At 51.1% G+C, this 27,885-nt stretch overlaps 2 protein-coding genes across 7 annotated transcripts; both read left to right on the top strand.

Moving 5' to 3' along the window:
* The first annotated feature begins 169 nt into the window (after positions 1-169).
* Positions 170-10,621, top strand: ECH1 (enoyl-CoA hydratase 1). Its single transcript, XM_045891461.1, has 10 exons — positions 170-341; positions 746-953; positions 1,097-1,185; positions 8,317-8,441; positions 8,531-8,579; positions 8,767-8,831; positions 9,487-9,557; positions 9,646-9,717; positions 9,994-10,144; positions 10,327-10,621. Exons 1-10 carry the CDS (start codon positions 290-292, stop codon positions 10,429-10,431), a joined length of 987 nt encoding a protein of 328 aa, XP_045747417.1. The 5' UTR covers positions 170-289; the 3' UTR covers positions 10,432-10,621.
* On the top strand, positions 10,572-27,519 carry LGALS4 (galectin 4). 6 transcript variants are annotated; one of them, XR_010408279.1, is made up of 12 exons: positions 10,572-10,707; positions 12,139-12,266; positions 12,575-12,663; positions 14,315-14,519; positions 16,309-16,443; positions 17,971-17,998; positions 18,124-18,161; positions 18,345-18,374; positions 18,665-18,753; positions 18,896-19,061; positions 21,241-21,691; positions 26,401-27,519. XR_010408279.1 is itself a non-coding variant. In XM_064581692.1 (11 exons), the coding sequence occupies exons 1-11, from the start codon at positions 10,617-10,619 to the stop codon at positions 19,290-19,292; spliced, it is 1,146 nt and encodes a 381-aa protein (XP_064437762.1). In that variant the 5' UTR covers positions 10,572-10,616; the 3' UTR covers positions 19,293-19,386. The 6 variants fall into 6 exon arrangements, 5 of the variants coding, with proteins under 5 accessions (XP_064437762.1, XP_054367368.1, XP_064437763.1 ...); XM_064581692.1 differs by lacking the exons at positions 21,241-21,691; positions 26,401-27,519 and adding an exon at positions 19,146-19,386; XM_064581695.1 differs by lacking the exons at positions 10,572-10,707; positions 21,241-21,691; positions 26,401-27,519 and adding exons at positions 10,751-12,031; positions 19,146-19,386.
* Positions 27,520-27,885: the final 366 nt, after the last annotated feature.

Here is a 27,885-nt window from a genome sequence, read left to right as displayed (position 1 = left end):
ACATTGCAGCTGTTTTCAGTTTTTCCACCATTATAAAACAGCGCTGTGATGAAACGTCCAGCAGCAATAATGGGACAGGTTCCTACTGGGGCAAAGGCCCGGCTGCTAGGGGGGAGGTCGGCGAACCAAGAAGGCTACTTCCGGTTGCCCTTAGTAAAGATGGCGGGAAGACGGGCGTCACCGCCATCGGGCTGCGGCGTCGGTGCCCTCGCCAAACATGGTGGCGTCGTGCCCGCCCCCTTAGCTTCTTCCTGTCTGTTGGGTTAGTCCCCCTACCTACTAGTTTGCCATGGCGGCAGCGATGGCGGCTTCTCGCAGTCTCCGGAACCTGCTGATACGGCGTGAGTCACCTCGACCCCTGGAAGCCCGTTGCTCTGGCGTGCTGTCATAGCCTCCATCGGATGGGGTCCCGGTCTGAGCACCTTAAACACAGGGGTGCATATGCTCCCAACCGAAGAGCTCCCTAATTCTTTAAGCCTGTGTCTTACAATTGGGTCGCTGACAGCTTGGTGTTCCCAATGTGGAGTCAGTCCCATGATCAAGGGTCTGAAGGAGGCCTCACACTGAGGCCACTGATAAGTGTACTCCTAATCTGAAAGTTTGTATCCCCCTAAACTGGGGTTTCTTAAGGACCTGTGTTCCCCAGTCTAACACCACTGAGATGAAATGTGTGCCTTCTGCTCTTGAAGGCACTGTGTCCCCAACTTGGGGTCATCAAAGGCTCTTCTTTACTTTGCCTCCCCAGGAGTGATGGCTCCCGCCCCCCAGGGTCTCAGCCTTAGCCTTCGCCCCATGAGCTCCATTGCTCAAGATGAGGCCTCCACAGCAGCCCCCAGAGAAGCGCCAGACCACAGCTATGAGTCCCTTCAGGTGACAGTTGCTCAGAAACACATCCTGCATGTGCAGCTAAACCGGCCTGAGAAGAGGAATGCCATGAACAGAGCCTTCTGGAGGTAGGGCCTGCAGATCACGGAGGCCTGCCTGCAGGAGGAGGCAGGGGCTGAGGGAGTGGGCAGGGGTGGGATGTGGGCGACAGGTGACATGAGGGCAGGGGTACCCTTCCAAGACACAGCCTTTTTTTCCTTGCCCCTCCCAGAGAGATGGTGGAGTGCTTCAACAAGATAGCACAAGACCCTGACTGTCGGGCTGTGGTGATCTCTGGTGCAGGAAAATCGTTCACTGCAGGTACCGGGTACTCTCCACCCCTTCCAGTCTCCCCTGCTCCTGGCAGTAGAGCAAGGCTTCTTCATTAGGGTTTCAACCAGCTCCTAACTTCCACTTTTATCTTTTTTTTTTAATTTTTAAAAAATATTTTATGTATTTATTTGATAGGACACAGCAAGAGAGGGAACACAAGCAGGGGGAGTGGGAGAGGGAGAAGCGGGCTTCCTGCTGAGCAGGGAGCCCAATGCAGGCGGGGCTCGATCCCAGGACCCTAGGATCACGACCTGAGCCGAAGGCAGACCCCCAACGAACTGAGCCACCCAGGCACCCTTTTTTTTTTTTAATTTAAAACATTCAAGGGGCGATTGGGTGGCTCAGTCGTTAAGCGCCTGCCTTCGGCTCAGGTCATGATCCCAGGGTCCTGGGATCAAGCCCCACATCGGGCTCCCTGCTCAGCGGGGAGCCTGGCTTCTGCCTCTCCTACTCCCCCTACTTGTGTTCCCTCTCTCGCTGTCTCTCTCTGTCCAATAAATAAATAAAATCTTTAAAAAAGAAAAAGTTAAAAAAAACCCAAAACACTCAAATGCCAAAATGAGTCCAACAGAACATGACAGGATGATGGACTTTGAAGTCTGACCCATGGCCTTGACCAAGGCCCTTAACCTCTCAGTCTGTTTTTGTTTTTGTTTTTAAGATGTATTTATTTATTTGAGAGAAAGAGAAGGCACAGGGGAGAGGGAGAAGCAGATTCCCCACTAAGCAGGGAGCCCAGTGCAGGCGGGGCTCAATCCCAGGACCCTGGGACCATGACCTGAGCCGAAGGCAGATGCTTAACGACTGAGCCACCCAGGCGCCCCACCTAGTTTGTTTGTTTGTTTGTTTGTTTTAATGTCACTAAAGTGTACTGTAACATGCTTTCATGTACTTACTCAACACACACAAACTGATTTCCAATTACATGTCTGTTAGAACTTTTAATTGTCCTACAGGTCTGTTCTTCAGACTGGATAGTTTCCATTGACCACATTCACTGAATCCTTTGTCATCTCTATTCTGCTGTGAAGCCCATCCAGTGATTTTTAAAATTTCAGATACTGTAGTTTTCGGTTCTCAAATTTCCATTTGGTTCTTTTTTTATATTTGCCATTTCTCTCCTGAAGTTTCATAGCTTGTTATTTGTCACAGGCATATTTTTCTTTGCACTGTTGATCATCATTCTATCCACTGCTTTAAAACTCTTGTCTCCTGATTCCAGTATCTGGGTCACCTTGAGGTCAGTTTCTGTTCATTATCTTTTCTCTTGAAAGACTGGGTCTCATTCTCCTGTTTGTTTGCATTTGGAATAAGTTTGGACTGTATCCCAGATATTGGGATATGGAAAGATGTTGTGAAACTCTGGGTCCTATGTTGTACCTCCAAAGAGTGTTGAGTTTCCTGTTTTAGCAGCTTAGTTGGAATCAGTTTTTAAATCTCTTGCTGGGCTGCATGCGTGGTTCATGGGTCAGGAAGAGACTTGGGCAGAGGTTGTCCACAGAATTTGGGGCTCCCCTCTCTGGCTCTCTCTTTTCTGGAATTTCCCCCCCTCACTTTCCAGCAGCGAGGGTCACCCTGGACTCTCTTTTCTGGTTCTTCAAGCACAACTTCCAGCCTCCCCTCAGTCTAGAATTTTTTTTTTTTTTAAGATTTTATTTATTTATTTATTTGACAGAGAGAGACACAGCAAGAGAGGGAACACAAGCAGGGGGAGTGGGAGAGGGAGAAGCAGGCTTCTCGCTGAGCAGGGAGCCCGATGCGGGGCTCCATCCCAGGACCCCGGGACCATGAGCTGAGCCGAAGGCAGACACTTAACCGACTGAGCCACCCAGGTGCCCTAGATTTTTTAAAAACAGCTAACTCACGGGGCACCTGGGTGGCACAGTCAGTTAGGGGTCCGACTCGGTTTCAGCTTGGGTCTGATCTCAGGGTCATGAGATCGAGCCCCACATTGGGCTCCAAGCTCAGCGCAGAGTCTGCTTGAGATTTCTTTCTCCCTCTCCCTCTGCCCCTTGAGCTCATGCTCTTTCTCCCTCTCTCTCTCTAAAATAAATAAATGAATCTTTTTTTCTTAAGATTTTATTCATTTATTTGGGAGGGAGTGAGCGAGAGAGAGCACAAGCCAGGGGAGAGGCAGAGGGAGAAGGAGGCTCCCCGTTGAGCAGGGAGCCCGATGAAGGGCTTGAAATCCCAGGATCCTGGAATCATGACCTGAGCCAAAGGCACTAACAGCCACCCAGATGGCCAATGAATGAATCTTTTTAAAAAAAATTTTTAAAAGGGGCACCTGGGTGGCTCTGTAGGTTGGGCATCTGCCTTCGGCTCAGGTCGTGATCCTGGGGTCCTGGGATTGAGCCCCACTTAGAGCTCCTTGTTCAGCGGGGAGCCTGCTTCTCCCTCCGCTTGTGCTCTCTGTAAAAAAAAAAAAAAAAAAAAAATTTTTAAAGAACCTCTAGCTAACTCACTGGGTGCCAGTCCCTTCTTTCAAGTGATAACTTCCTCCAGAATCTGCCCCATTCCATCAGGTGGTGGTTTATATCTTGTTGGCCCAGAACACACGTCATTGTCATAGGTGGGCAGGTCCATGCCAGAAGGGAAACACCATATACCCTGATTGCCTGCACAGGGGGACTCAGTGGTGACGGAGGCAGCCCCGGGCCCTGGCGGCACAGAGTTGCCAGCCCAGTGGGGAAGATAGACGGTAAACAGTCTATTTCTGGTTGTTTCCCCTGTTAGCTTCTTTTTTCTTTTTCTTTTTTTAAAAGATTTTATTTATTTATTACAGAGAGAGAGAGCATGAGAGGGGGGAGTGGGAGAGGGAGAAGCAGGCTCCCCGCTGAGCAGGGAGTCCAATGTGGGGCTCGATCCCAGGACCCCGGGATCATGACCTGAGCCGAAGGCAGATGCGTAACTGACTGAGCCACCCAGGCGCCCCCCTGTTAACTTCTTTACGTGTCCCTTGTTTACTTTCTACCCCTCTCTCCGTTCTCCTTTTGTTGATTTTGTTCGTTCGTACAACAAACACCCAGTGCCAACCCCTTCCTGGGTGTCAGGGACCTAGAAGCAGTCCTCATGGAGCTCGTGCCTGAGAAGCGAAAGATGAGGCTTCATCGTGGTGGTGCCAGGCCTGGGGCCCTCACCTTCCAGCTTCCGGCTGACCGTAGCTGTCTGGTCCCATTTTCAATAGCAAGACTCTGAAGGCCAGAAAGAGGAAAATGTAATTAGTAGTTCCACCGATAGAATGAGAATTAAGAAAAAAGAAAAAGAAAAAGAAGAGGGACGTGCCCACACTTACTTCCTATCTGCAGGGTGTCTGGACACTGTACACATATTAATTGATTCTCCCCGGAACCCTTCCGGACAGGTGCAATTATCATCCCCCATTTTATGTGTGAAGAAACAGACGCCCAGAGAGAGGAAGAAACTTGCCCAGTTCCCACAGATGGGAAATGGCAGAGCTGGGATTATTATTTTTTTTTGAGAGAGAGAGAGCGCACGCATGTGAGAGCAGGAGATGTGGGGGCAGTGGAAGAGAGAGAATCCCCACAGAGCACGGAGCCCAGTGCAGGGCTTGATCTCATGATCCTGAGATCATGACCTGAGTTGAAATCGAGAGTCAGATGCTTGGGGCCCTGGGTGGCTCAGTCGGTTGAGAATCTTGAGCTCTTCGGCTCAAGTCAAGATCCTGGGGTACTGGGATCGAGCCCCGCGTTGGGCTGTGTGCTCAGTGCGGAGTCTGCTTGTCCCTCTCCCTTGCCCCTCTCCCTGCTCACTTTCTCTCAAATAAATAAATAAATCTTAAAAAAAAAGTCAGATGCTTAACCGACTGAGTCCCTCAGGTGCCCCTAAAACGTGTAGGACTTTTGTTGATGTATCCGATGCTATTTTGAATAATGAATAACGGAGCTAGGATTATGAATGACATGTGGAGCATTTAGAGGTTCCCAGGGGAGCCAGATGGGAGCCTTATCTGTAGTGAGCAGTTCTTTTTTTTTTTTTTTTTTTTTTTTTTGAGAGAGAGAGGGAGAGAAAGCGCACAAGCAGGGGTGAGAGGCAGAGGGAGAAGCAGGCTCCCCGCTGAGCAGGGAGCCAGACACAGGACTCGATCTGGGATCGTGACCTGAGCCAAAGGCAGAAGCTTAACCTTCTGAGCCACCCGGGCGCCCTGCAGCGAGCAATTCTTACGTGGGAGAGAGGACACCTTGGACCATGGTCTGGTCCTTTATCTCAAGGGGTTGCAAAACAATGTGTGCAGGGCCAAGTGGGGTAGGTAAACCAGAAAAGCCAGTGAAAGGAGGTGTTGCAAGGTGCCAAGCTGGGCTTGTTCTGGGAGGCCACGTGGGTTCCGTTGAGTCACACAGGCTTCGCAGATGTGCTGGCAGGCTGAGTAGTCAGGTGAAGGGCCTCTGGGGTTCTGTCTCCTCCCATCCTTGCATCCCAATCAGCTCTAGGGAGGGTTTTGCCCTCACTTTCTGGAGAAGAAACCAAAGGCCCAGAGGATGAAGTCGCCCCACCAAGGTCACACAGGGGAGTCCTGTCTTACCGATATTTACCTCGCAGAAATTCAGCTCTACCCTCAGTCAAAAATCCTCAGGTCTCTCTTATTTAAACAAGCTGAGGAGGCGGCAGAGCCCCAGAGGGCTGGGGGTGTGGCCACATGTGGGAATGGTTTTTCAGGTTTGTCTGATAGCATTCTTCAGAGGCAAAAGGATGAGAATGATTAACCCCAAGAGGAAGAAAGTGAGGGATGATTCTGCTCAGAACTGCCTCATAGCAAGGTCTCCCTCAGAGTAAAAGCCGAAGTCCACCCCCTGGCCGGCGAGGCCCCACACAGTCTGCCCCGTCACCTAGATTCCCGCCTCCTCCATGTTCCTCACACAGATCAGGGGCATTCCTACCACAGGGCCTTTGCACTGGCTCTTCCTGACATTTGGAACTCTCTGATCCCAGACATCCCTCTAGCTCCCTCCCTCTTCTTTTTCAGATTTTTACACAAAAGTCACTTTTTCAGGAGCGCCTGAGTGGCTCAGTTGGTTAAGCATCTGACTCTCGAATTTGTCTCAGGTCATGATCTCAGGGTTGTGAGATGGCTCCATGCTAAGTATGGAGCCTGCTTAAGATTCTCTCCCTCTCCCTCTGCCCCTCCACCTCCCCCATCCTACCCCCCACCCCTGCTCATGTAAGCTCTCTCTAAAAAAAGTCACTTTTTCAATGAGAGGGTCCCTGACCACCCCATTTATTATTATTATTTTTTAGATTTATTTATTTGAGAGAGAGAGCAAGAGGGAGGGGCAGAGGGAGAGAGAATCCCAAGCAGATTCCACTCTCAGCACCCAGCCCAACGCAGGGCTGGATCTCATGACCCTGAGATCATGACCTGAGCTAAAACCAGGAGTCAGTTGTTTAACTGACTGAGCCACCCAGGCGCCCCCTGACCACCCCATTTAATACCAAAACAGCCCTCACTGCACGCACGCACCCCAACACACTCCATTCCATGTCCCTGCTGTAATTTTCTTTCAGCCCTTGTCACCACCAGACAAAATGTATTACTTATTCATCCACCTTCCCCATTGAAGGGCAGCTCAGTGTTGTCTGTATTGTCCACTTATTGAGCACCTGCTGCATACTAGGCTCTGTTGAGGCACTGGGAATGCAGTAGTGGACAGAAAGCACTCCACTCCTGGAGCTCCCGTCTTAGAGGGGGAGACAGGCACTAAACGAGATAAGCACACAATTGTGTGATAAGGAGACGGCAGTGACTGAGATAAGACAGAGAGGGAGGTAGAGGGTGATGGGGCTCTCAGAGGAGGTGACCTTTGATCTGTGGCCTGAACAGAAAGATGGAGCCAGTCTGTCTTTCTTTTTTTTTTTTTTTTAAAGATTTTATTTATTCATTTGAGACACAGAGATACAGAGAGAGAGAGAGCATGAGCAGTGGGGGAGGCAGAGGGAGAGGAAGAAACAGACTCCCCGCTGAGTCAGGAGCCCAATGTGGGGCTCGATCCCAGGACCCTGGGATCATGACCTGAGCCGAAGGCAGACGCTTAACCATCTGAGCCACCCAGCCGCCCCCCCCCTTTTTTTTTTTAAGATTTTATTTATTTGACAGAGAGAGTGAACACAAGCAGGTGGGGAGGGGCAGAAGGAGAGGGAAAAGCAGACTCCCTGCTGAGCAGGGAGCCCGATGTGGGGCTCGATCCCAGGACCCGGGGATCATGACCTGAGCGGAAGGCAGCCGCTTAACTGACTGAGCCCCCCAGGCGCCCTTGGAATCAGTCTTCTGACCATCACTTGGGGGAGGGACTGTTGTAGGCAGAGAGAGCTGTAGGTAGAAAAACAAGGCCCTGGGAAGGGACTGGGTGGTGGTGTTGGCTCAGCTGCCGGAGGCCTGTGTTCCCACAGGAACAGGCTGGAAATGGTGTTCAGGACGGCTGGTGAGGTCTTGGCACATACCTTGTATTCTCTTCCAAATAAGTGAGATGGGAGGGAAGAGAAGGAGGCCCTCACGTGCTCACGAGTTCGTTTGGCTGCGTGTGGGTTGGAACGGCCAGGGCAGGGCTGGGAGCAGGGAGACCAGGGGAAACTATTTTAGCCAGAGTGCGGGGTCCGGGAGAGTGCTTAGTGGAGGACAGGTTAGATTTGGGATCGTCTTGCAGTTGGAGCCCAAAGAAATTGCTTCATCGCGAGTCTTCCTGAGGAAATGTTACCGCCATTGATTCATGCCAAAACCCTTGTCTCTTCTACCACCTGGCATGATGGTGAAAAGCATGACGTCTGGAGCCAGTGCATGGGTCTGGGCTTAAAATCCCAGTGCCACTACTCACAAGCCAGCGTGACCTTGGGCAAGTGACTTAAACGTCACGTGCCTCAGTTTACCCCCCCCCAGTAAAATGGAGATAGTAAGAGGACCCAGCCCTATAAATGTTAGCTTTTATTTATTTCACACCCCCTATGCAATCCCTCGATAGATCTTGCATGAGCAGCTTTTCCACTGTGGTGGTTTGGGGGTTTGAATCTGCTAAGTCTGAGTTCTGACCTCTAGTTGGGGCAGTGGGGGCGGGCAGGGGAAGGGGGTGCCTGGGAGGCTACATGAGCCTCCTCATGCCTCCCCACCAGGCATTGACCTTATGGACATGGCTTCAGAAATCCTTCAGCCCCAAGGAGATGATGTGGCCCGCATCAGCTGGTACCTCCGGAGCCTCGTCAGCAGATACCAAGAGACCTTCAGCGTCATCGAGAAGGTTCTCTGGGGGGCTGGCAGGGCACCCCCCCCAACCCTGTCCATCCCTCCTGGACCAACCCTGACCCCACCCTTCCTGTTCCCTTGCAGTGCCCGAAGCCGGTGATCGCCGCCATCCATGGGGCCTGCGTTGGTGCGGGTGAGTCTGAGCTACCCACCATCCATCCGGGCACTCACTCTAGCTGCTGCTGCCTCCCCACCTCAACCAGTGACCTCTAGCCTCAGATCAGTTGCTAGTTAAACCCTGCCCAGAGGCGCAACCCCATCACCTGGGAGGAGGGGTCGGTCCTTGTGGTGGTTTGATGCGCCTGGCCTCCCCCTCGCAGGCGTGGACCTCATCACTGCTTGTGACATCCGGTACTGTGCCCAGGATGCTTTCTTCCAGGTGAAGGTGAGCCATCCTGAGCTGCTTCCTCGGATCCTGCTTAGAGGTGGGCGACGCATGGCAAGGCAGGGGCAGAGCGGCGACAGAGCAGGTTAAAGGGGTGGGGTGAGAGTGAGAAGGGAGGGCTTCATGGAAGTTAGTCAGAATTGAACCTTAAAAAGTAACACTTCGGGGGCCCCTGGGGAGCTCAGTTGGTTAAGCATCCAACTCTTGATTTTGGCTCAGGGTCATGAGATTGAGCTCCATGCATTGGGCTCCACAGTCAGTGGGGAGTCTGCTGGGGATTCTCCCTCTCCCTCTGCCCTTCCCCCTGCTCTCTCTCTCTCAAATAAATAAATAAATCTTAAAAACAAAAAAAAAAACAAAAAACCAAGGTAACACTTGGGCCATGAAGGAAGTCGAGGGTAGGCCATTGCAATCCATGTGGGGTTTGGAGTGAGTAAAGGTATGGGGGTGAGGAGGAGGCTGGGGTTGCTGCTGGGATCAGTGCTGGAGAGGACCCGAGGCAGGATGGGGCAGGGGGTCAGATGGGCAGGGTTTGAGGACTTCCCTCTGCAGATAGATGTGACCAACCTCGACGAGTTGGCAAGGCAGAGGAATTGGGAGGTGGGCTGTGTTCTAGGCGGAAGGAACCAAGGACTGACATGATGGCTCCTCCCAGGAGGTGGACATAGGTTTGGCGGCTGATGTGGGAACGCTGCAGCGACTGCCCAAAGTCATCGGAAACCAGAGGTGGGTGGAGGAGCCCGGGAGGGGACCGCAGGGCATCTCCTGGACCCAGGATGACTGCGGTCCCCTGATCCGCCCTGCCCTCTTGCAGCCTGGTCAACGAGCTGGCCTTCACTTCCCGCAGAATGATGGCTGATGAGGCCCTGAGCAGTGGGCTGGTCAGGTAGGAGCCGCGGCCTGTGCGGGTTAAGAGCTCAGGGGCAACCTGGGCAGGGCCCTTTGGGTCCGGGTGTATCCTCGCAGCGTTACAGGGGGGCTTACTTTCTCTGGGTGGTCAGTTCTTCAGGCTGCAGTCCAGTGCCCTGCTCTGATTGGTTCATTTCACTGGGCGGTTTTCTGCTTTCTGCTGTGATTGGCCACTTTCTCCTCCGTGGGCGAGACTCCCTCGCACACTGCCGCCTCCCCGCCCTCCCCAGTGACTGGTTCCCTTCATCCGCAGCCGGGTGTTCCCAGACAAGGTGGGCATGCTTGATGCGGCCTTCACCCTGGCGGCCGAGATTTCCACCAAGAGCCCCGTGGCAGTGCAGGGCACCAAGATCAACCTGGTCTACTCCCGCAATCATTCGGTGGCCGACGGCCTCAACTACACGGTAAGGCTCTGTGGCCAGCCAACCACAGCCCTTTTCTGATCCCAGAGAGGCCAATCAGAGCCCAGCAACCTGCTGCAGGCCTTGTCCTCTGATTGGTGCACTGCTGTCTCTTCCCTGTTTTTCATTGGCCCAACTCCAATCTTTCCCCGCCCCTGCCATTACACTCCACCCTCTTTATCCAGGCCACCTGGAACATGAGCATGCTGCAAACCCAGGACATTGTTAAGTCCGTCCAGGCTGCCATGGAGAAGCAGGAACTGAAGAACGTCACCTTCTCCAAGCTCTGAGAGCTGCCGAGGCCCAGGGCCTGGCCTTGTCGCAGCTCATGCCCATTTCCTCATCCACAGAGAAGATGAATTAGTAAAGATGGTCGCCTGGTGGCTTCTCCCTTGGTCTCCCCCGTTTCTAACCTTATAACCCTGATTTCCTCATGCCCAGGGCCTTATCTTCACCCGAACAATAAAGCAACTTAATGCACGCGGTGTCTTTATTGGAAAGAAAGGAGAGGCAGAAAGGAGCTAGGACATCCTTGAGGGCTCCCAGGACTGCCTGCTGTGCTGAAGGTTGGGGATGGAAATTTGACCAATGGGAACTGGAGCCGTGCAGGCGCTGCTCATTCAGAGCTGGCGGTAGACAGGCCAGGGCCCATAAAAAGTCTGGCAGGCTTGAGCAAGCAAAAGTCATGTGGCTTCCTCTGGGCTGGAAAGCTCCAGATGGTCTCCCTGCCTGCTCCAGGCTTGAGGGCGGTGTTCACTCTACCAGGCACCCACTCACTGCACAGCCTAGTGGGATCTGATGCCCCAGTCTGGCTTGAGTTCAATTGCTACCCAATCTTGGGCCAACTGCTTCATTTTATTTTATTTTATTTTTTATTTTAAGTAGGCTCCAGCCTCAAGGTGGGGCTTGAACTCACCACCCTGAGGTTAAGGGGTCCCATGCTCTACCAACTGAGCCAGCCAGGTACCCCTGCCTCATTTCTTTTAAACTTCAGGTTTTCATGTCCACATATAATCCCAACCTCCTGGGTTTATGTTTGGAATGAGTGCCAGAGGCCAAGGATGAATTTAGTGCCTTCTCTTCTCCAAGTCCTGTTCTGAGCATTTATTATCTTAGTGATTCCTTCCCAGGCTTCTATGAGGTTGATACTATTAAAATCCCCATTTTACAGATGGGCAAAGGGGGAAATTGAGGTTAAGGCCCTGAGCCAAGACAAAACAGCCAGGAAGTGGCCGAGGCAAGATTTGAACCCAGAACCTCTGGCTCCAGAAATCATGACTGAAACCACTATAGCTACAGTCTAATGTACATGGGTCGGGCACATAGTGGGCATGCAATAAATGTAGGCCCTCGGGGCGCCTGGGTGGCTCGGTCGTTAAGCCTCTGCCTTCGGCTCAGGTCATGATCCCAGGGTCCTGGGATCGAGCCCCGCATCAGGCTCCCTGCTCCGCGGGGAGCCTGCTTCTCCCTCTCCCACTGCCCCACTTGTGTTCCCGCTCTCGCTGTGTCTTTCTCTCTCTGTCAAAATAAATTAAAAAATAAAATAAATAAAATAAATAAATAAATGTAGGCCCTTTCCTAGTTCCTAGGGGTGTCCAGAGCACCCCGTTCCTCCCTGCTTTAATTTCCTTCCGTTGCCCATCTGTCATGGGCCACTCCTGCAGCCTTGCCCTGCCCAACTCTCCTGGTCTTATCCTCCCTCTGCTAACAAAGGTCTGGGTAGGCTTTTATGGGCTCTGATAAGGCCCTGGCAGGGCCAAAGTTCATTAGCACTTCCTCTTTGCAGAAGGGCCTAAAGTATCCCCCGCTCCGGCCTGATCTGGGTGTGTCTCCCCACCCCAACCCCCGGCCTAGCCCAGCTGATCTGGATTCTGGCTGGTGACCAGTGAGGCAAGAGAAGGGACACAAGGGGGTGCCCTAGAAAAAGATGTGAGCCTGGGATACCCAGAAGAGGGACCCCACAGACCCTGCCTAGCCAGCCACTCCCTTTTCCTCAGGTATAAGAGCCACCTGCCACCTGCCACCATTACCTGCTTTACATCTCTTCTCACTGGACAAGCCACCAGCCCAGCCTCTCAAGATGGCCTATATCCCTGCACCTGGCTACCAGCCCACTTACAATCCGGTAAGATGGTGACCCAGGACCTAACCGCAGGTCCCAGCTTAGCTCCACCCTGACCCCCCCACACACACCAATTTACTCTCACCCTGATCCTTGGAGGCGCCCACCCCACCCTGGAGTCTGATTTCACCAGTACTCACCCTGAAGCTTGATTTGCTCCTACCCTGACCCTCGGGCTATTTATGTCCATCCCTGACTCGTGGCCCTCTTCCCCTTCGCGCTGACCCCTCACCCCTGGTGTCCCCTCCCTCGCTAATGAGAGCGGGGGGCTTCTCGATGAGGGGTAAAGGCTTACCAGTCTCCTTCCACAGACTCTGCCCTACAACAAGCCCATCCCGGGTGGTCTCAGTGTGGGAATGTCTGTGTACATCCAAGGAGTGGCCAGCGAGCACATGAAGAGGTAAGGTACTCCCCGCATGCCAGGTGACGCTGGGGGGGGGGCCACAAAGAGGGGCTTCCATCCCTAATGCAGAAGGCCTTCTCCCCTTCCTCCACCGTGCTTGGGAAGTCGGCTCTGGGTCACTGTACCCAATAGCCAAAGACCATCCCGAGCCTGGGACGTCCAGGGCATGGTGACAGGAGGGGGGAGCCTGGGGGCTGGGGGGGGAAGGGCAGTCAGGGAGGCTCACCACCAGAGGCAGTCCAGGAGTTGGAATGTCGGATTGGAACTGCTGGTTGTGATAGCAAGAATTCAGATCACAGGCTCGGAGCCAGCCAGCTCTGTGACTGCCCAACTGTGTGACTGGGAAACCTCTCTGTGCTTTCTTTTCCCATCTGTAAGATGGGATTGCTTTGAGGATTCAGTGTGTAAAACATGTAGAACTGCAAAGGAAGCATTAAAATAAGTCTTAGCATTTTTTTATGGCCTTAAGATGGTGATGACAATTGAACTGACCTCAAGGCACTGTTGGGGTTTTTGTTTTGTTTCTTTTTTCTTTTTCTTTTCTTTTTTTTTTTTTTTTAAGATTTTATTTATTTGAGAGAGAAAGATAGAGCACAAGCAGGGGAAGGGGCAGAGGGAGAAGCAGATTCCCTGCTGAGCCCGGAGCCTGATGTGGGGCTTGATCCCAGGACCCTGGGATCATGACCTGAGCTGAAGGCAGATGCTTAACGACCGAGCCACCCAGCACCCTGGCGCTGTTGTTTCTTTATTCATCGTTTTTTTTTTGCTCACTGAATGCTCACTATGTGCCTAGCCACTGGGGACAGAGCAGTCCCCAGGACCAAGATCTCTGCTCACATGGAGCTGACATCCTAGTAGAAAGGAGAGATGAAAGATAAAAATCAAATATGCGGGGTCCAGTGGTGCTAAGTGCTATGGAGATAAATAAATAGGGAAAGGAGATGGGGAATGGATGTAGGGGGGAGAGGGGCATGGCATTGTCCCTTTAAATACGGTAGCCAGCTGGGGAAGGCCTCTCTGGGAAGGGAACACTTTCGCAAAGACCCAAAGGAGGGGAGGGAGGGAGCCTGGGAGTAGAGACTAGCAGCAAGAACAGCCGGTACAAAGGCCCTGAGGCAGGTGTGTGGTTGCCCAGTTAGAATAACTTCAGGGGTGCTGGCATGAGCGGAGGCCTGGGTGGTGCTCTGACTTGGCTGTTCATTGGGTCCCCCTGGCTGCAGGTGGGGAGTGGCCTGGGGGGGCAGGGTGGCAGCAGAGAGACCTGAACAGATATGTGTAAGGTTCCTAGGACAGTGTCTGGCCCATAGTGAACGAGGAAATGCAGGAGTCTCAGTTGCCAAGTTGGGAGAGGCTGGGGTGGTGGGGCGGGGGCGGGGTGGTGGCCTGGTAAGGAAAGGGAGAGAGGGAATGCGTTGCCAAGGGAATCTGCCTCCTGGACTTCAGGGGCCCTGCCCACCCCCTCCTCTCTAGTGCCAACAGTGGCCAAGTGTGTTGTCCCGTTTTGTCCTCATCCCCCAACCCCCTCCCGCCCAGTTCGGGGACGTGTTCCAGGACCTTGGAACAGGGTAGGTCAGGGAGGGCTTCCCGGAGGAGGGCCCCATGCGCGGGCAGGTGGGACCAGGGGGAACAGCCCTTCCTGTCCCGCCAGGTTCTCCGTGAACTTCGTGGCGGGGCAGTACGCGGGAGCGGACATTGCCTTGCACTTCAATCCCCGCTTTGATGGCTGGGACAAGGTGGTCTTCAACTCGCAACAGGGCGGCAAGTGGGGCAGCGAGGAGAAGAAGCGGAGCATGCCCTTCCGCAAGGGCGCGGCCTTCGAGCTGGTGTTCATGGTCCTGGCGGAGCACTACAAGGTCTGAACTCGGGGGCGGGGCCTCCCCTCCTCCCTCCCCCCTTCCTTTCTTCCATCTGTCCCTGCCCCTCCTCCCTCTCCCCACCACCCTTCCTACCTCACTTTTCTCTTTTCCTTCCTTTCTTCCTTCCTGCCTAGTAAAACATTTTTCTCCTAAAAAACATTCTTTTTCCTCTTGTTTCTCATTCCTATTCCTCCACGGGGGACAGCCTTCTAATGTTTCATGTGTCTCACCTTGTTCCTCTGTGTTCTTGCAAAATGCGTATTTTTGCTATTTTTTTTTTAAAGGTTTTATTTATTTATTTGGGAGAGAGAGAGCGCGCACACACGAGCAGGGGGGAGGGGCAGAGGGAGAGGGAGAAGCAGGCTCCCCGCTGAACAAGGAGCCGGATGGCTTGATCCTGGAACCCTGGCTGTGATCATGACCTGAAACACCCAGGCGCCCCTATTTTTGCTATTTCTTCTGGTGAACTCTGAGCACACACAGAAGGAAGAGGGGGCACAGCCACCCCCTGGTCTCCTTGGCCAGCTCCGGATCCCTCTGCTGTCACCCTTCCCTCACACTTCCCCTTGCATAGGATGTAAGAGCAAATCCCAGATATCATGTTATTCATAAATATCTCGAGTTTCAGGAGCACATGATGCCATTGCGCCACGGAAAACACTGACCGTTCTTCCTCAGCGCCCCCACATCCAGTCAGAGGTCCGGTCACCTCATAAATACCTTAACGTTTCTACACTTGGAACCAGGCCGTGGATAAGGCCCACATGTTGTGACTGATTACTATTATGCAAGCATTTTTTTTTTAATGTGTTATTGAAGAGTGCGGGTCATGTGTACCCAGCTCACTGGTTCTTCATAGAGAGAACACACCCGTGAAACCAGCACCTACGTCCAGAAACAAAAGCCCTCTAGCCCCAGAAGCCCCCTCGTGTCCCTTCCAGTCCCCTTGTCCCCAGGGGTGGCCTTTATCCTGACTTCTCTTGGCCTGGATCTGTTCCTGTGTCTTTATTTTAAATTATTATTATTTATTTTATTTTATTTTACTGCGTGGAGCCCAGAGCAGAGCTTGAACTCACAACCCTGAGATCGAGACTTGAGCTGAGGGGCGCCTGGATGGCTCAGTCGTTGAGCGTCTGCCTTCAGCTCAGGTCATGATCCCAGGGTCCTGGGATGGAGTCCCACATTGGGCTCTTTGCTCAGCGGGGAGTCTGCTTCTCCCTCTCCTCTGCCCCTGCCCATGCTTTCTCTATCTCTCTCTCTCTCTCTCTCAAAAATAAATAAAATCTTTAAAAAAAAAAAAAGATAATTAGGCAAGGCTCTACAGAGAATTTCCAGAAAGCCTTTGACATGCCTGGCTGGGTTTTAATGTTCCCAACAATCCCAGAGCCAGCCTCCATTTTACAGATGAGGAAACAGAGGCTCAGGGAGGGGAAGTGACTTCCCTGAAGTCAGACAGCCCACACGTCATCCCTGAGGTCAGACAGCCCACACGTCAGAGCTAGACTCAGGCCCAATTCATTTGGTGCCAAAACCAGGACTCAGACCAGATCCTCTCCGGATGGCTATCCTGACTAAATTCTCTGTTTTCTTCCATCCGCCGGTCTGTGAGCTGACTTTTGACCCTGGCTTGACCTCTGACCTGTGGACTCCAAGATTCCCCATTCTGTGGCTATCTAGCTCCCCTCCAAGACTGGAGTCCAAGTTAAAATGATCGTTGCTCCCTACTTTCTATGTCTGCCTTCCCAAGGTCCTGGGTGCTGACTCTGACCTTACCCCTGCCCCCCAGGTGGTGGTAAATGGAAATCCCTTCTACGAGTTCGGGCATCGGCTGCCCCTACAGATGGTCACTCACCTGCAAGTGGATGGGGACCTGGAGCTTCAATCAATCAACTTCATTGGTGGCAACCCGCCCCCAGGCCAGGTGCGTGGCATCTCCCTCTCTTGTATGCCCCGCTTCCTTCCTTAGTCCAGGCCCACATTCATCTGCGTCCCGAGCACGTGCTCTGTGCCAGGGGCTGCAGACCCAGAGGCAACCGACCCCGGCCACTGGGAAGACGTTTCACCAGATGGCGTTGGCTGCAAGCGGTCAGGGCAGGGATGGGAGACAGACCCGAGGTGTGGGGGGGCCAAGGGAAGGGCTTCCTGGAGGAGGAGGAAAGGCGTAAGCTGAGTCAGGAAGTCAAGATAAGAAGGGACAAAAGCCACAGGAACCACAGGCAAGTTCACAAGCAACTGCCTAACACGGCTAGTCACCAAGAAAGTCACTTCGAATCACAAGGAGCTGCCGTCCACACCCGCGGGAAGCGCTGTGCGGAGAAAAGCGCACAACAACAATTGTGGGCGAGCCTGGGGACCGGCCCACACTCCCCTGGAAATGGCCAGGAGCAGACACGCCCCCGGCGACCTAGAAGCCCCACCCCCAGGGCCACGGTGAATAAACAGCCACCAAAACAGCCACTGCAGCCCTAGACTCCCGCCGGGCGCTACACTTCCCAACCCGTCAGGCCCCTCACCTCCACGCTTGATGATCCTCGGGCCCATTGGACAGATGTGGGAACTGAGGCACAGAGAGCTTAAGTAACTTGCCCGAGGTCACGGAGCTGGTGAGTGGCCGGCGGGGGTCTGTGCCCAGATGAGGGACCGGCAGGAGTGGAATGTCTTCATCTGCGAGGGGCCACGGTCCTGCGGGTGTTCATTTTACCATGGTACTTCATCCATGCATTTGAACAAGAAAAACGACAATAAGGCTATTTTGGAAGGGCCTTCAGAATCGCTGGCTTAAAATGGAAGTCAAGGCAGAAAGGCGATCACTGGGAAGAGGAGGGAACCAAGAGAAGGAGTGGATATAACTTACGGGGGCGGGGGAAGCCTTCCAGCCCGCACCTGTGAGAAAGTGCGGACAAGAGAGACACAGAGACAAAGACAGGGAGAGACAGAGACTGAGAAACAGGAACAGAGACACATGCAGACTTGAGAGAACCCGAGGCCGGCAGGGGAGAGGCACGACTGCTCGGTGCCCCAGCGCTGGGCACCAAGAGTGAGGGCCAAATCCTGACTGGGGGTGAGGTGAGCAGGGGTATCTGTGGTGTGGGCTGGGAGGATGTTCTGAAGAGCGTCGACTTTATGGAAGCTTCCAGGTTGAGGGGGACGAGGGGGCGGATGAGGACTCCCGGACAGGAGGAAGCAGGATAAGGGAGGTAAATAGAATTTACCAGGCCTGCCCTAAAGGGGTGGAGTGTCACTGCTCACTGGAGTTCATGGCAAGTTCCTAAACATGGCAAGTTCTTCTCCACTCATAAGCCACCAGGTGCCACTCTTTGACCCCAGAGTTCCCTCGGACGGGGGTGGTGGGGCTGCCCTGGGCACGCATCCTTGACACCCTCCAGGCCCTAATTTGGGGTCTCCCTCATTGCCTGCCTGCCTTCACACATTGCCTTTTTGTCCACAGATACCCATGGGAACTCCAGCATACCCAGTAAGTACCTGCTGATGGGCGGTGGGTTTCTCCTTATGGTGGGGGTTTGGTGGCATGAGGAGGTCTTGGGGCAGCCCAAAGACCCCCAGCCCCCCTCACCATTTCTGCCTTCTATCCATCTGTCGGGTCCTGGACACACCCACCAACAGCCAAGTCAGCTGCCTGTAAGTGGGAGGGTTGTGGGGCCATTTGGTGGGGGGGAGGGGTGGAGAGAAGTGCGGGGGCCAAGGAGGTTGGGCCCCCAGTCATACCCATCCAGCACCCAGAGATATGCCTACATGTAGTCAGTGTGCCGTAAATATTTGTGGAATGTTATAGACGAATATCTCTCCTTCCTCACTTTGCAGACCATGGAGGGACCCCCAGTCTTCAACCCGGTAAAGTGTCCTGTGGGAGTTTAGGGCTCTGTGGCAGGCAGTTTGTGGGGAAGCAGGAACTGATGGTGGGTAGGGGGCCCTGACCACTGGGGCCCTGAGAGGGTGGGAAATAGAGTGGGCAGAGGTTGTTGGGTTGGGAGGTAGGGAGAGGATGGAGTTGGTGGCCGGAGTGGGGAGCGGATGGGGGTTGGGGACATTTCCTAGGAGTGGGCACCCCTCTCTGAAAATTTGTCCCTGCCTGGCCTCTGGTGACCTGAGAGATAATAGGACCTCATGTTCTCTTCCTACAGCCTGTGCCATTTAGGAAGAGATTGCAAGGAGGTCTTACAGCGCGAAGAACCGTCATAATCAAGGGCTCCATACCCCCCATGGGCAAGAGGTACACAATCTAGACTGAGGTGGGAATCCTCAGCACCCTTCCTCCCTCAGACCCAGGAGTCTGGGCCCCAATCCCCTTCTCCCTTGGAGAACCAGGCACTGACCCCCATCTGACTCCCACCTCCGGCCCTCTCTGCCTTCAGCTTTGTCATCAACTTCATGGTGGGATCCTCAGGGGACCTGGCTCTGCACATTAACCCTCGTCTGACTGAGGGTCTCGTAATTCGGAACAGCTATCTGAATGGTTCATGGGGATCCGAGGACAGGAAGATCTCCTACAACCCATTTGGTCCTGGGCAATTCTTTGATGTGAGTCTGGGGTCCCCTTCCCACCCCCCTTCCCTCCAAAGCCTCTGTCCTGGCCCTGGCCTCAAGCCTGCCCTCTCCCTGCAGCTGTCCATTCGCTGTGGCATAGATCGTTTCAAGGTTTACGCCAATGGCCAGCACCTCTTCGACTTTTCCCATCGCCTTTCGGCCTTCCAGAATGTGGACGTGCTGGAGATCCAGGGTGATATCACCTTGTCCTATGTCCAAGTCTGATCTATTCCCTGGGCCATAACTCTTGGGAACACAGAGTGAAAGATCCCACAGGACTCCCTTCTAAGCCCCTAATAAAATGCCTGTGCATGTCTCATGAGTGTCTGTGACTCCATTCACCTCCCTCACTGGTTCCTTCCTTCCTTGATTCGATCATACACTGTCCATTCAGCCATACAGTCAACTGTCCATCCATCCTCCCATCACAATAAATCTATGAATATCCCAGACACAGATCTTGGGATTTATGTGTATCAGCTTGTTCAGTCCTCACAAAAACACCAGGAGGTGGGAACTATTATTATTGTCCCTCTGGAAAAGATGAGGAAACAGGCAAATTAAAATAAAGTAAATTGCCCAAGGTCACACAGCCCATCAATGGCAGAACGAGGATTCAAATCAAGGTGGTCTGGCTACATACTTAATCGCTATACAGTCCGTTTTTCCATCCATCCATGCATCCGCCTCTCCATTCATCCATCTCAACATCCATCAATCTCTCTAAATATCCATCCAAGTATATGTTCATCCATCCATCTAAACATCCAACCAGGGGCACCTGGCCGGCTTGGTTGGTGAAGCAAGCAACCCTTGATCTCAGGGTTGTGAGTTTGAGCCCCACGTTGTGTAGAGATTACTTTAAAAATTTTTTTTAAATCTAAAACATAAAAAATTAAAAAAAAAAAATAAACATCCAACCATTCATCCACTTACCTGTCCGTCTAGCTCTCCACCTATCCAACTATTTGTCCACTCATTCACCAGCCAACCCTTCAACCATCCATCTGACCATCCAACCATTCAAATTTCTAACCATTGATTTATTTACTCATCTATCTGTCTATCCATTCAGCCATCCTTACACCCAACTCATGCATTCATCTCTTCATCCCTCCATTTGTCCATGCAATTCTCTGCCTTCCATCATATCCATCCATCAATCCATCCATCCATCCATCCATCCTCCATATGCCCGTTCATCCCACTGTTCGGCCATCCATTTCTTCATTCTCTATCCTGTCATCCATCCATCTCTTTAGGATCTATTCTTCCATCCATTTCCAACTGTTTGTCCATTCATTTATCATTTCATCTCTCCATCTGTCCACTAACCGTCTGCCATCCATCCAATTGTCTTCTTACCAAGTCAGTCTTGGTTGATTCAATCATGTGTTCATTTATTTACACTTTCATTCACCCATTCATACATTCCTTTATTCATTCACTCACTCATTCACATATCCATTATTCAGGCATTTTTCAATGTCCATTCATTCGTTCATTCATTCTGTTTATTGTCTCATTTATTCTTCTAATCTACTTCTCAAACTTGCCTGTACATTCCAATCATCTGGGGAGCTTTTAAAAAATATTGATACATGACCCCAATCCAGACCATTGTTAGTTAAACCATATGCATATGCCATTTTTTGTAGGGTAAAAGCCAATAATTTTGTATGTTCTAGCCTGGTAAATCAGTAGTGGGTCCTAGGCACCAATATTTTTCTTAAGCTCTCCAGATGAGAGAATCAAAGCGAGTTGACAAAGCGGTAGAACCACTTTGGCAAATACTGATCAAGGATGTTCTGTGGACCCTCAGACATGGGGTGGATGCTGGGGAGGTTGGGAATGGAAGAGGGCTGACCTGGGCAGCCTCCAGTCTGAGATGTTCTTTTCCTCCTTCTCGGCCACATGGGAGTGGAGACTACTTCTCCCTTTTGCTCCCCTCTCTCCCTGGGCAGTCACTGCCCAGGGTGACATGTCCCAGGGATAGCAGTGGAGAGGCAAATCAGTAGCAGAGCCTTGAGGGGCTCAGGGAGAGGGGCTGAGACTGGAGCTCCTCCTGGAAGAGCCGGAGAGGTCATGTTTAGTTTTCTATCGATGCTGCAACATGTTTGAAGAAATAATGGCTGCAAACTTACTAAAGCTCATGAAAGCCATTAATTTATAGATCCAAGAAGCTCAATGAACTGCAAGTAGGATAAACACAAAGAGAGCCACACCTAGACCCATCATAGACAAACTGCTGGAATAAAATAAAAGACAGAGAAGGCTTTGAAAGCAGGAAGTGAAAACAGCGCATCATGTAGAGGGGAACAGCAGTACAATTAACAGCTAACTTTTTGTAGAAACAGTGAAGATCAGAAAGCTGTTGAACGATTCAGTCAAAGTGCTGCTAAGAGAAAAATAAAACTGTCAACAAATAATTCTATATTCAACAAAACTGTATTTCAAAACAAAAGCAAAATAAAGACATTCCCAGATGAACAAAAGCTGAGAATTCATTGCTACCAGAGCTGCTGTCTAGGGAATGCTAAAGGAAGTCCTTCACGATGAAAGAAACTGACCTCAAGCAGAAACTCAAATCCACAGGAAGAAATAAAGAGCTCCAGGAATTATAAGTATGTAGATGAATATTTTTTAATTGTATAAATATATTTTTTCTGTTTACTTCTTTTGATTTCTCCCCCCCCCACCTTTTTTTTTTTAGTTTTTAGTTGTTATTTTGTTTTTCTTAGTAATCTCTACACCCAACATGGGGCTCGAGCTCATGACCCGAAGGTCAAGAGTTACATGCTCTCCTGACTGAGCCAGCCAGGTGCTCATCTTTTGATTTCTTTTAAAATATTTTATAAAGAAGATTATAACACTATATTGTCGAGTATATAGCATATCTGTATGTGATAATATTTGACAATAATAGCACACAGTGGAGTAGGAAATAGAGGTATATGGAGCAAAGCTGCTACATTTTACTGGAATTCAATCAGTATTAACTTAAACTTGACTGTGGTAATTGGGGCATCTGAGATTACTTAAAAATAAAATCTTCATTTTTTAAAAATAAAATCTTGGGTGCCTGGCTGGCTTAATTGGTTGGGTGTCTACCTTTGGCTCAGGTCATGATCCCAGGGTCCTGGGATCAAGTCCCTGAGCAGGGAGCCTGCTTCTCCCTCTGCCTGCTGCTTCCCCCACTTGTTCTCTCTCTCTCTCTCTCTCTGTGTCAAATAAATAAAATCTTTAAAAAATAATAATAAAATAAAATCTCTAAAAATAAACAAATAAAGTTGACTGTGATAAGTTAAGATATATATTGTAATCCCTAGAGTGACCACTTAAAAAACTACTTTCAAAAAAATACTGCTAAAAAAAATCAGTAGAGGAATTTAAACGATTCATTAAAAATTGTTTGACACAAAAGAAAGTAGTGAAGGATTAACAGAGAGCAAAACCAAATAGCAAACAAGTCAGCCGGAAAGGCAATTATCTCAATGATTACATCAAGTGTAAATGATATAAACATTCCAATCAAAAGGCAGAGACTGATGTCGTGGTCAGCCACCAAGGTGGCCTCCAATGGTGCTCACACCCTTGTGAACTCTCCTCCCAAGCTGTACCTGGGTTGCTGTGTGTGACTAGGAATATGGCAGAAAGTTATGTTCTAAGAGACACTCCAGCTTCTCTCACTCCTGGATCGCTCCTCTAGGAGGAGTCAAGATGCTCCTCCAACAGTCGTGTGTAATGGCCCATGTAATGAGAAACTGAAAACTGTTGCCAACAGCCAAGTGTGTGAGCCTCCCCAGAAGAGGCTCCTCTCATCCAAGTCAAGGCTTCCGCGCAGAGGTTGCAAACCTTTTCTGTAACGGCTGCATGGTGAATATGTTAGGCATTGGGGGTGATCTAGTCTCCACCACAACTGAACTCCACCGACCAAGCACAAAAGCAGCCATTGGGCAGGATGGACATGCAAGAGGCTCGCTGTGTTCCCATAAAACCTGAGTTATGGACACTGAGATTTGAATTCCATATACTTTTTAGTGGTAGGAAATACTCTCCTTTTTATTGTTTTCAGCTATTTATTTATTTATTTATTTATTTTAATTTTTTTAAGGTTTTATTTACTTATTTGTCAGAGAGAGAGAGCACAAGCAGAGGGAGAAGCAGGCTTCCCGCCGAGCAGGGAGCCCGATGCGGGACTCGATCCCGGGACTCCAGGATCATGACCTGAGCCAAAGGCAGTCGTTTAACCAACTGAGCCACCCAGGCGCCCCTGTTTTCAGCTATTTAAAAATGTACAACCTATTCTTAGCCTGGGAGCCATACTCAACGGGGCAATGAGTTGGTCTGGCCACAGCCGGAGTTTGCGAAAGCTTCTTTCTGATGATGGCAACTCCACAGATGGTTTGAGCGTAACTCCGTGGAAAATCAGAGCCACAACCACCTGGATCCTAACTTCAGAAACTGTGTAAGATCATAAAAATGTTATGGTGCTAAGTTATGGGGGTAATTGATTAGGAAGCAATCCATTAGTAACATACTGTCGGACTGAATTAGAAAGCAAGATCCAAGTAAATGCTGTCTATAAAAGACACACTTTAGATCTTAGACACCGATAAGTTGAAAGTAAAAGGATGAGAAAAGATATACCACGGGGGCGCCTGGCTGACCCTGTTCGAGGAGCATGGGACTCTTGATCTCGGGGTCATGAGTTTGAGCCCCACGTCAGGTATGGACAATGCTTAAATAAATAAATAAACTTAAGAAAAGATACACCATGCCAACAATAACCATAAGAGAGTAAGAAGGACAGCATTACTATCAGATGCAATAGATATTAAAAGAAATTGTAATAGGGGTGCCTGGGTGGCTCAGGTGGTTGAGCATCTAACTTAGTTTCAGCTCAGGTCATGATACCACAGTGGAGGGCTCCAGCCAGAGTCAGACTGCTACTCAGCAGTAGACTGGGAGTCTTCTTCAAATTCTCTCTCCCTCTCCCTCCCCCACTGCCTCTCCCCTGGCTCGTGTATGGACTTGTACGCCAACCCCCCCAGCCCAAATAAATAAATAAATAAAATATTTTAAAAAATAAAAATAATAAATTGTACAGAGGGGTGCCTGGCTGGCTCAAGTCAGTAGAGCATGTGACTTTTGATCTCAGGGTCATGAGTTCAAGCCCCATATTGGGCATGGAGCCTACTTAAAGAAATTGTACTAGAGACAAAGAAGGACATTTCATGGTGATAAAAGGGGCAATACATCAGATATATACACACATATACATATATAGTAAATATATGTATCAAATAAAAATGTATACTAACAACAGACCCCAAAACACATGACAAATAGACCACTGAGCAATTATAAGTTGCAATACCCCTCTTTCAGTAACTGATAGAACAACCAGACAGAAATTAGGAAGGATGGAAAAGACATAGACATGATCAACCAGTTTGAACTACAAGCTAACATTCCACCTAACAAAAGCAGAACATACACTATTTTCAAGTATACTTGGAAAATTCTCCAGAGTAGATCATAAAATAAGGCCATAAAAAAAGTTGTAATAAATTTACACAAATTGGAATCATACCTGTTCTCCAGACTTAATGGAATTAAGTTAGAAACCAACCATAAAAAAATTTAGGAAATCTCCAAAAATGTGGAAATTAAACAACACCCTTCTAGATGGCCCATGTGTTTAAAAAGAAATCAATAGGGCGCTTGGGTGGCTCAGTTGGTTAAGCAACTGCCTTCGGCTCAGGTCATGATCCTGGAGTCCCTGGATCGGGTCCCACGTCGGGCTCTCTGCTCGGCAGGGAGTCTGCTTCTCCCTCTGACCCTAACCTTTCTCATGTGCTCTCTCTCATTCTCTCTCTCTCAAATAAATAAATAAAATCTTAAAAAAAAAGAAAGAAAGAAATAGTGGGGCACCAGGGTGGCTCAGTCGCTTAAGCATCTGACTTTTGATTTGAGCTCAGGTCTTGATCTCAGGGTTCTGAGTTTAACCCAGCATCGGGCTCCATGCTGGGCGTGGAGCCTACTTAAAAAAAAAGTTGAAGTTTCATAAAATAAAAAAAATGTTTAAAAATTAACAGGGATGGGGGCGCCTGAGTGGCTCAGTTGGTTAAGCAACTGCCTTCGGCTCAGGTCATGATCCTGGAGTCCTTGGATCGAGTCCCGCATCGGGCTCCCTGCTCGGCAGGGAGTCTGCTTCTCCCTCTGACCCTCCCGACCCTCCCCCCTCTCATGCTCTCTCTCTGTCTCTCTCTCTCAAATAAATAAAAAAAATAAAAAAAAAAATCTTTAAAAAAAAATTAACAGGGATGGATCACACCATCTAATCCGAGGACCCCCACCACCTTTAAAGTGCCAGTAACTGCTCTTTCTTCAAACTGTATATGTTTGAAATTTGTTCCCTACCAATGTGTTATCGCTAAACAAATTTTTGTGTGTGTGTGGTTTTTTTTGAAAACAAAGATTTTTATTCACATACCTAAGTGGGCCTTCGCAGATTCACAAATTTTTGTTAATTACAACTAGTTGACACAGACCAATAAAAATAAATACTAAGTCATGCCAACAATGAGCACTGGGGAACTAGGGAATTCAGATTTTCTCCAGTCCGCAACTGCGAGAGGGGACCCTTCCTTACACGGCGCACCCAGACAGAGAGTCTCAAGGGCTCGGTAGTGGGGTGGTTTCCCCCAAAGGATCTCAAGGGGGAAGAAAATGGGTCTTGACAAGACTCAGACCCTACGCTCTGCTTCATGTGATGTCGGGAACAGTCCGAACTTACTGTGCATTTGCTTGTGAGGATAGCACGGGCCGAGTGGGCCAGGGAGGGGCAGGTCTGTCACCTTGGCGCAGGCTCTGGACGAGGCACATCTGGCTGGGGCGTGGCTCCGGACTGTCCCGAGCCTGGAACCCAAGCCCAACGCCCCGCACTGGAACGCAGTCGTTCCTCCCCCCGCCAAAGGAGCCTCTGTGTGATCTTCCCCGTGAACAACAAGCTGTTGCTAGCAGAGCCTGGCATTTTCAGTGCCCACCACCACGGTGGGGACAAGGAGTGCCTTTTCATCGACCTGATTTATGTCCCAAGGGAGGACGAGGTCAGCCCACTCAGTCTGCTGGCCCCCCCTCTTCTTCCCGTTCATGCGAAATGAATTCTGTAGCCACAAGATGCCGAGGGATGGCGGTGGCTTCCTGGGCAGGGGGAGCGGGGCTGGCTGTTTCTAGGGCTCGAGGACTCTTGATGGGGGTGGCGGTTGCTTGCATCTGTACGTTTGTCAAAACTCATCATCATTCTGTGACACCCTGCATATTTTAGGACAGAAGAGTATAGCTCAGGAAATAGGAAGAGTATTGAGAAGTGAACACATTCAGTACTTATTTGGAAATGAAAAAAATGCTCCAGAAAATATTCCAGAACTGCTATGAAGAATCTCAACACGGGAGAATAAGGAGCCTTCAAGGTTGCGCATCTCTGAGCTCTGAGAAATGAGCCGGCGACCACAGTGATAACAGATCGAATGCAAACACTGGGCCAAACACCAGAGTCGAGTTGGGACTTGCAGGCTGGCGGTGTGTGAAGAAATACCCAGCCACAAGGAAGAGCTCCGGAGAAGGATGAGTCGCTGGCAGCCATAGAACCAGACAGGGAGGCCGAGAGAGTGGACACCCTGCTCTGGGAGTAGCGGACCCATCATTCTGGGACCCGTTCAGAGGCTGGTGCTCCAGCCTCAGGCCCCCTGTCCCCTCTGATGGAAGTCCTGATGCCCAGCCCTGGGCCACCCCCGGGCCCCTGCCTAGCCCCGGGCGGCTGCCCTGCTATGTGGCCTTGACTGAGAGGCTGCCCCTTTCCAGACCTCAGTGTTCTCCTCTGCAAAATGGGGGTGCTTCAGCCAACACCCCCCCAGGCCAAATGCAACTGCCCAGCCTCCCTCTCGGAGGCCCTAGCTCCCAAACTGCGCCCCCACCTAGGTGCCTCGTGTGGTGGGGAGATGGAGAGTCTGGGAGGCCTGGGGGACAGTCCGGTGGTGGATCAGGTTCTGAGTCTGGGTGTCTTCACCCAAAGGTTCCATTCTCTTCTCTGCCCCAGGCCTCTTCCCCCTGAGGGGTGGGGCAGGAGTGGGCGCTGGGAGTGGGGTGGTGCAGGTGGGGAGGAGGGCTGCTGGGCTGCTAGGAGGGGTTTCTGCTCAGCTGCCTCACCCTGCCTCTTCCCTGCCTTCCAGAACCATCTTTCAGCATTCTCCCTCTGCTCCCCCGCTTTCCTATCTTGGATTCCTCTTCTGGAGTCTTGGGCTATGGGGGTTGGCAATGAGCCTGGGTGGAGGAGGGCCCCACGGTGCTCTCCTCCACCTGGGTCTGGGTGTGGGTGGGTCCTAGGACACCCCTCCCCCACCCTCCCTACACCTGAGAGCTAGCTGGGAGAGTGAAAGCAGTTCGGGGAGGTGGAACAGGACAGAGCTTTAGAGGAGAGAGGCAGACAGGGACACCTGGGAGAGAGAGAGGGAGCCAGAGGGCCTGGGAGAGGGACAAGGGCACTCACAGGAACAGAAGACACGAGACAGAAACTGCCCGAGAGGAGGGAAGGCAGAGCCCCAGTGACATGGGACCGCCAGCTTGGTGGCTTTGGGCCAAAGGCCTCCCCTCCCTGAGCCTCAGTGTCCTTGGCTGTAGAATGGGGGTGACCGACACCCCTGGCGGCTGGGCTCCAGCTGAGTGCACAGGGAGGTCTCTTGTGCGCAGGCCCGCCCAGAGGCCTCCGAAATGGCACGTGTTGGCATTTTCTATTCCTTCTTTCCCCCGCATT

This window comes from Mirounga angustirostris, unplaced genomic scaffold (assembly GCF_029215605.1).
Source record: "Mirounga angustirostris isolate CCGP_5_RB_7025 unplaced genomic scaffold, mMirAng1.0.hap1 SCAF_16, whole genome shotgun sequence".
NCBI lineage: Eukaryota > Metazoa > Chordata > Mammalia > Carnivora > Phocidae > Mirounga > Mirounga angustirostris.
The sequence above is the reverse complement of the archived record's forward strand: the minus strand, read 5'-3'. Positions and strand labels throughout refer to the sequence as shown.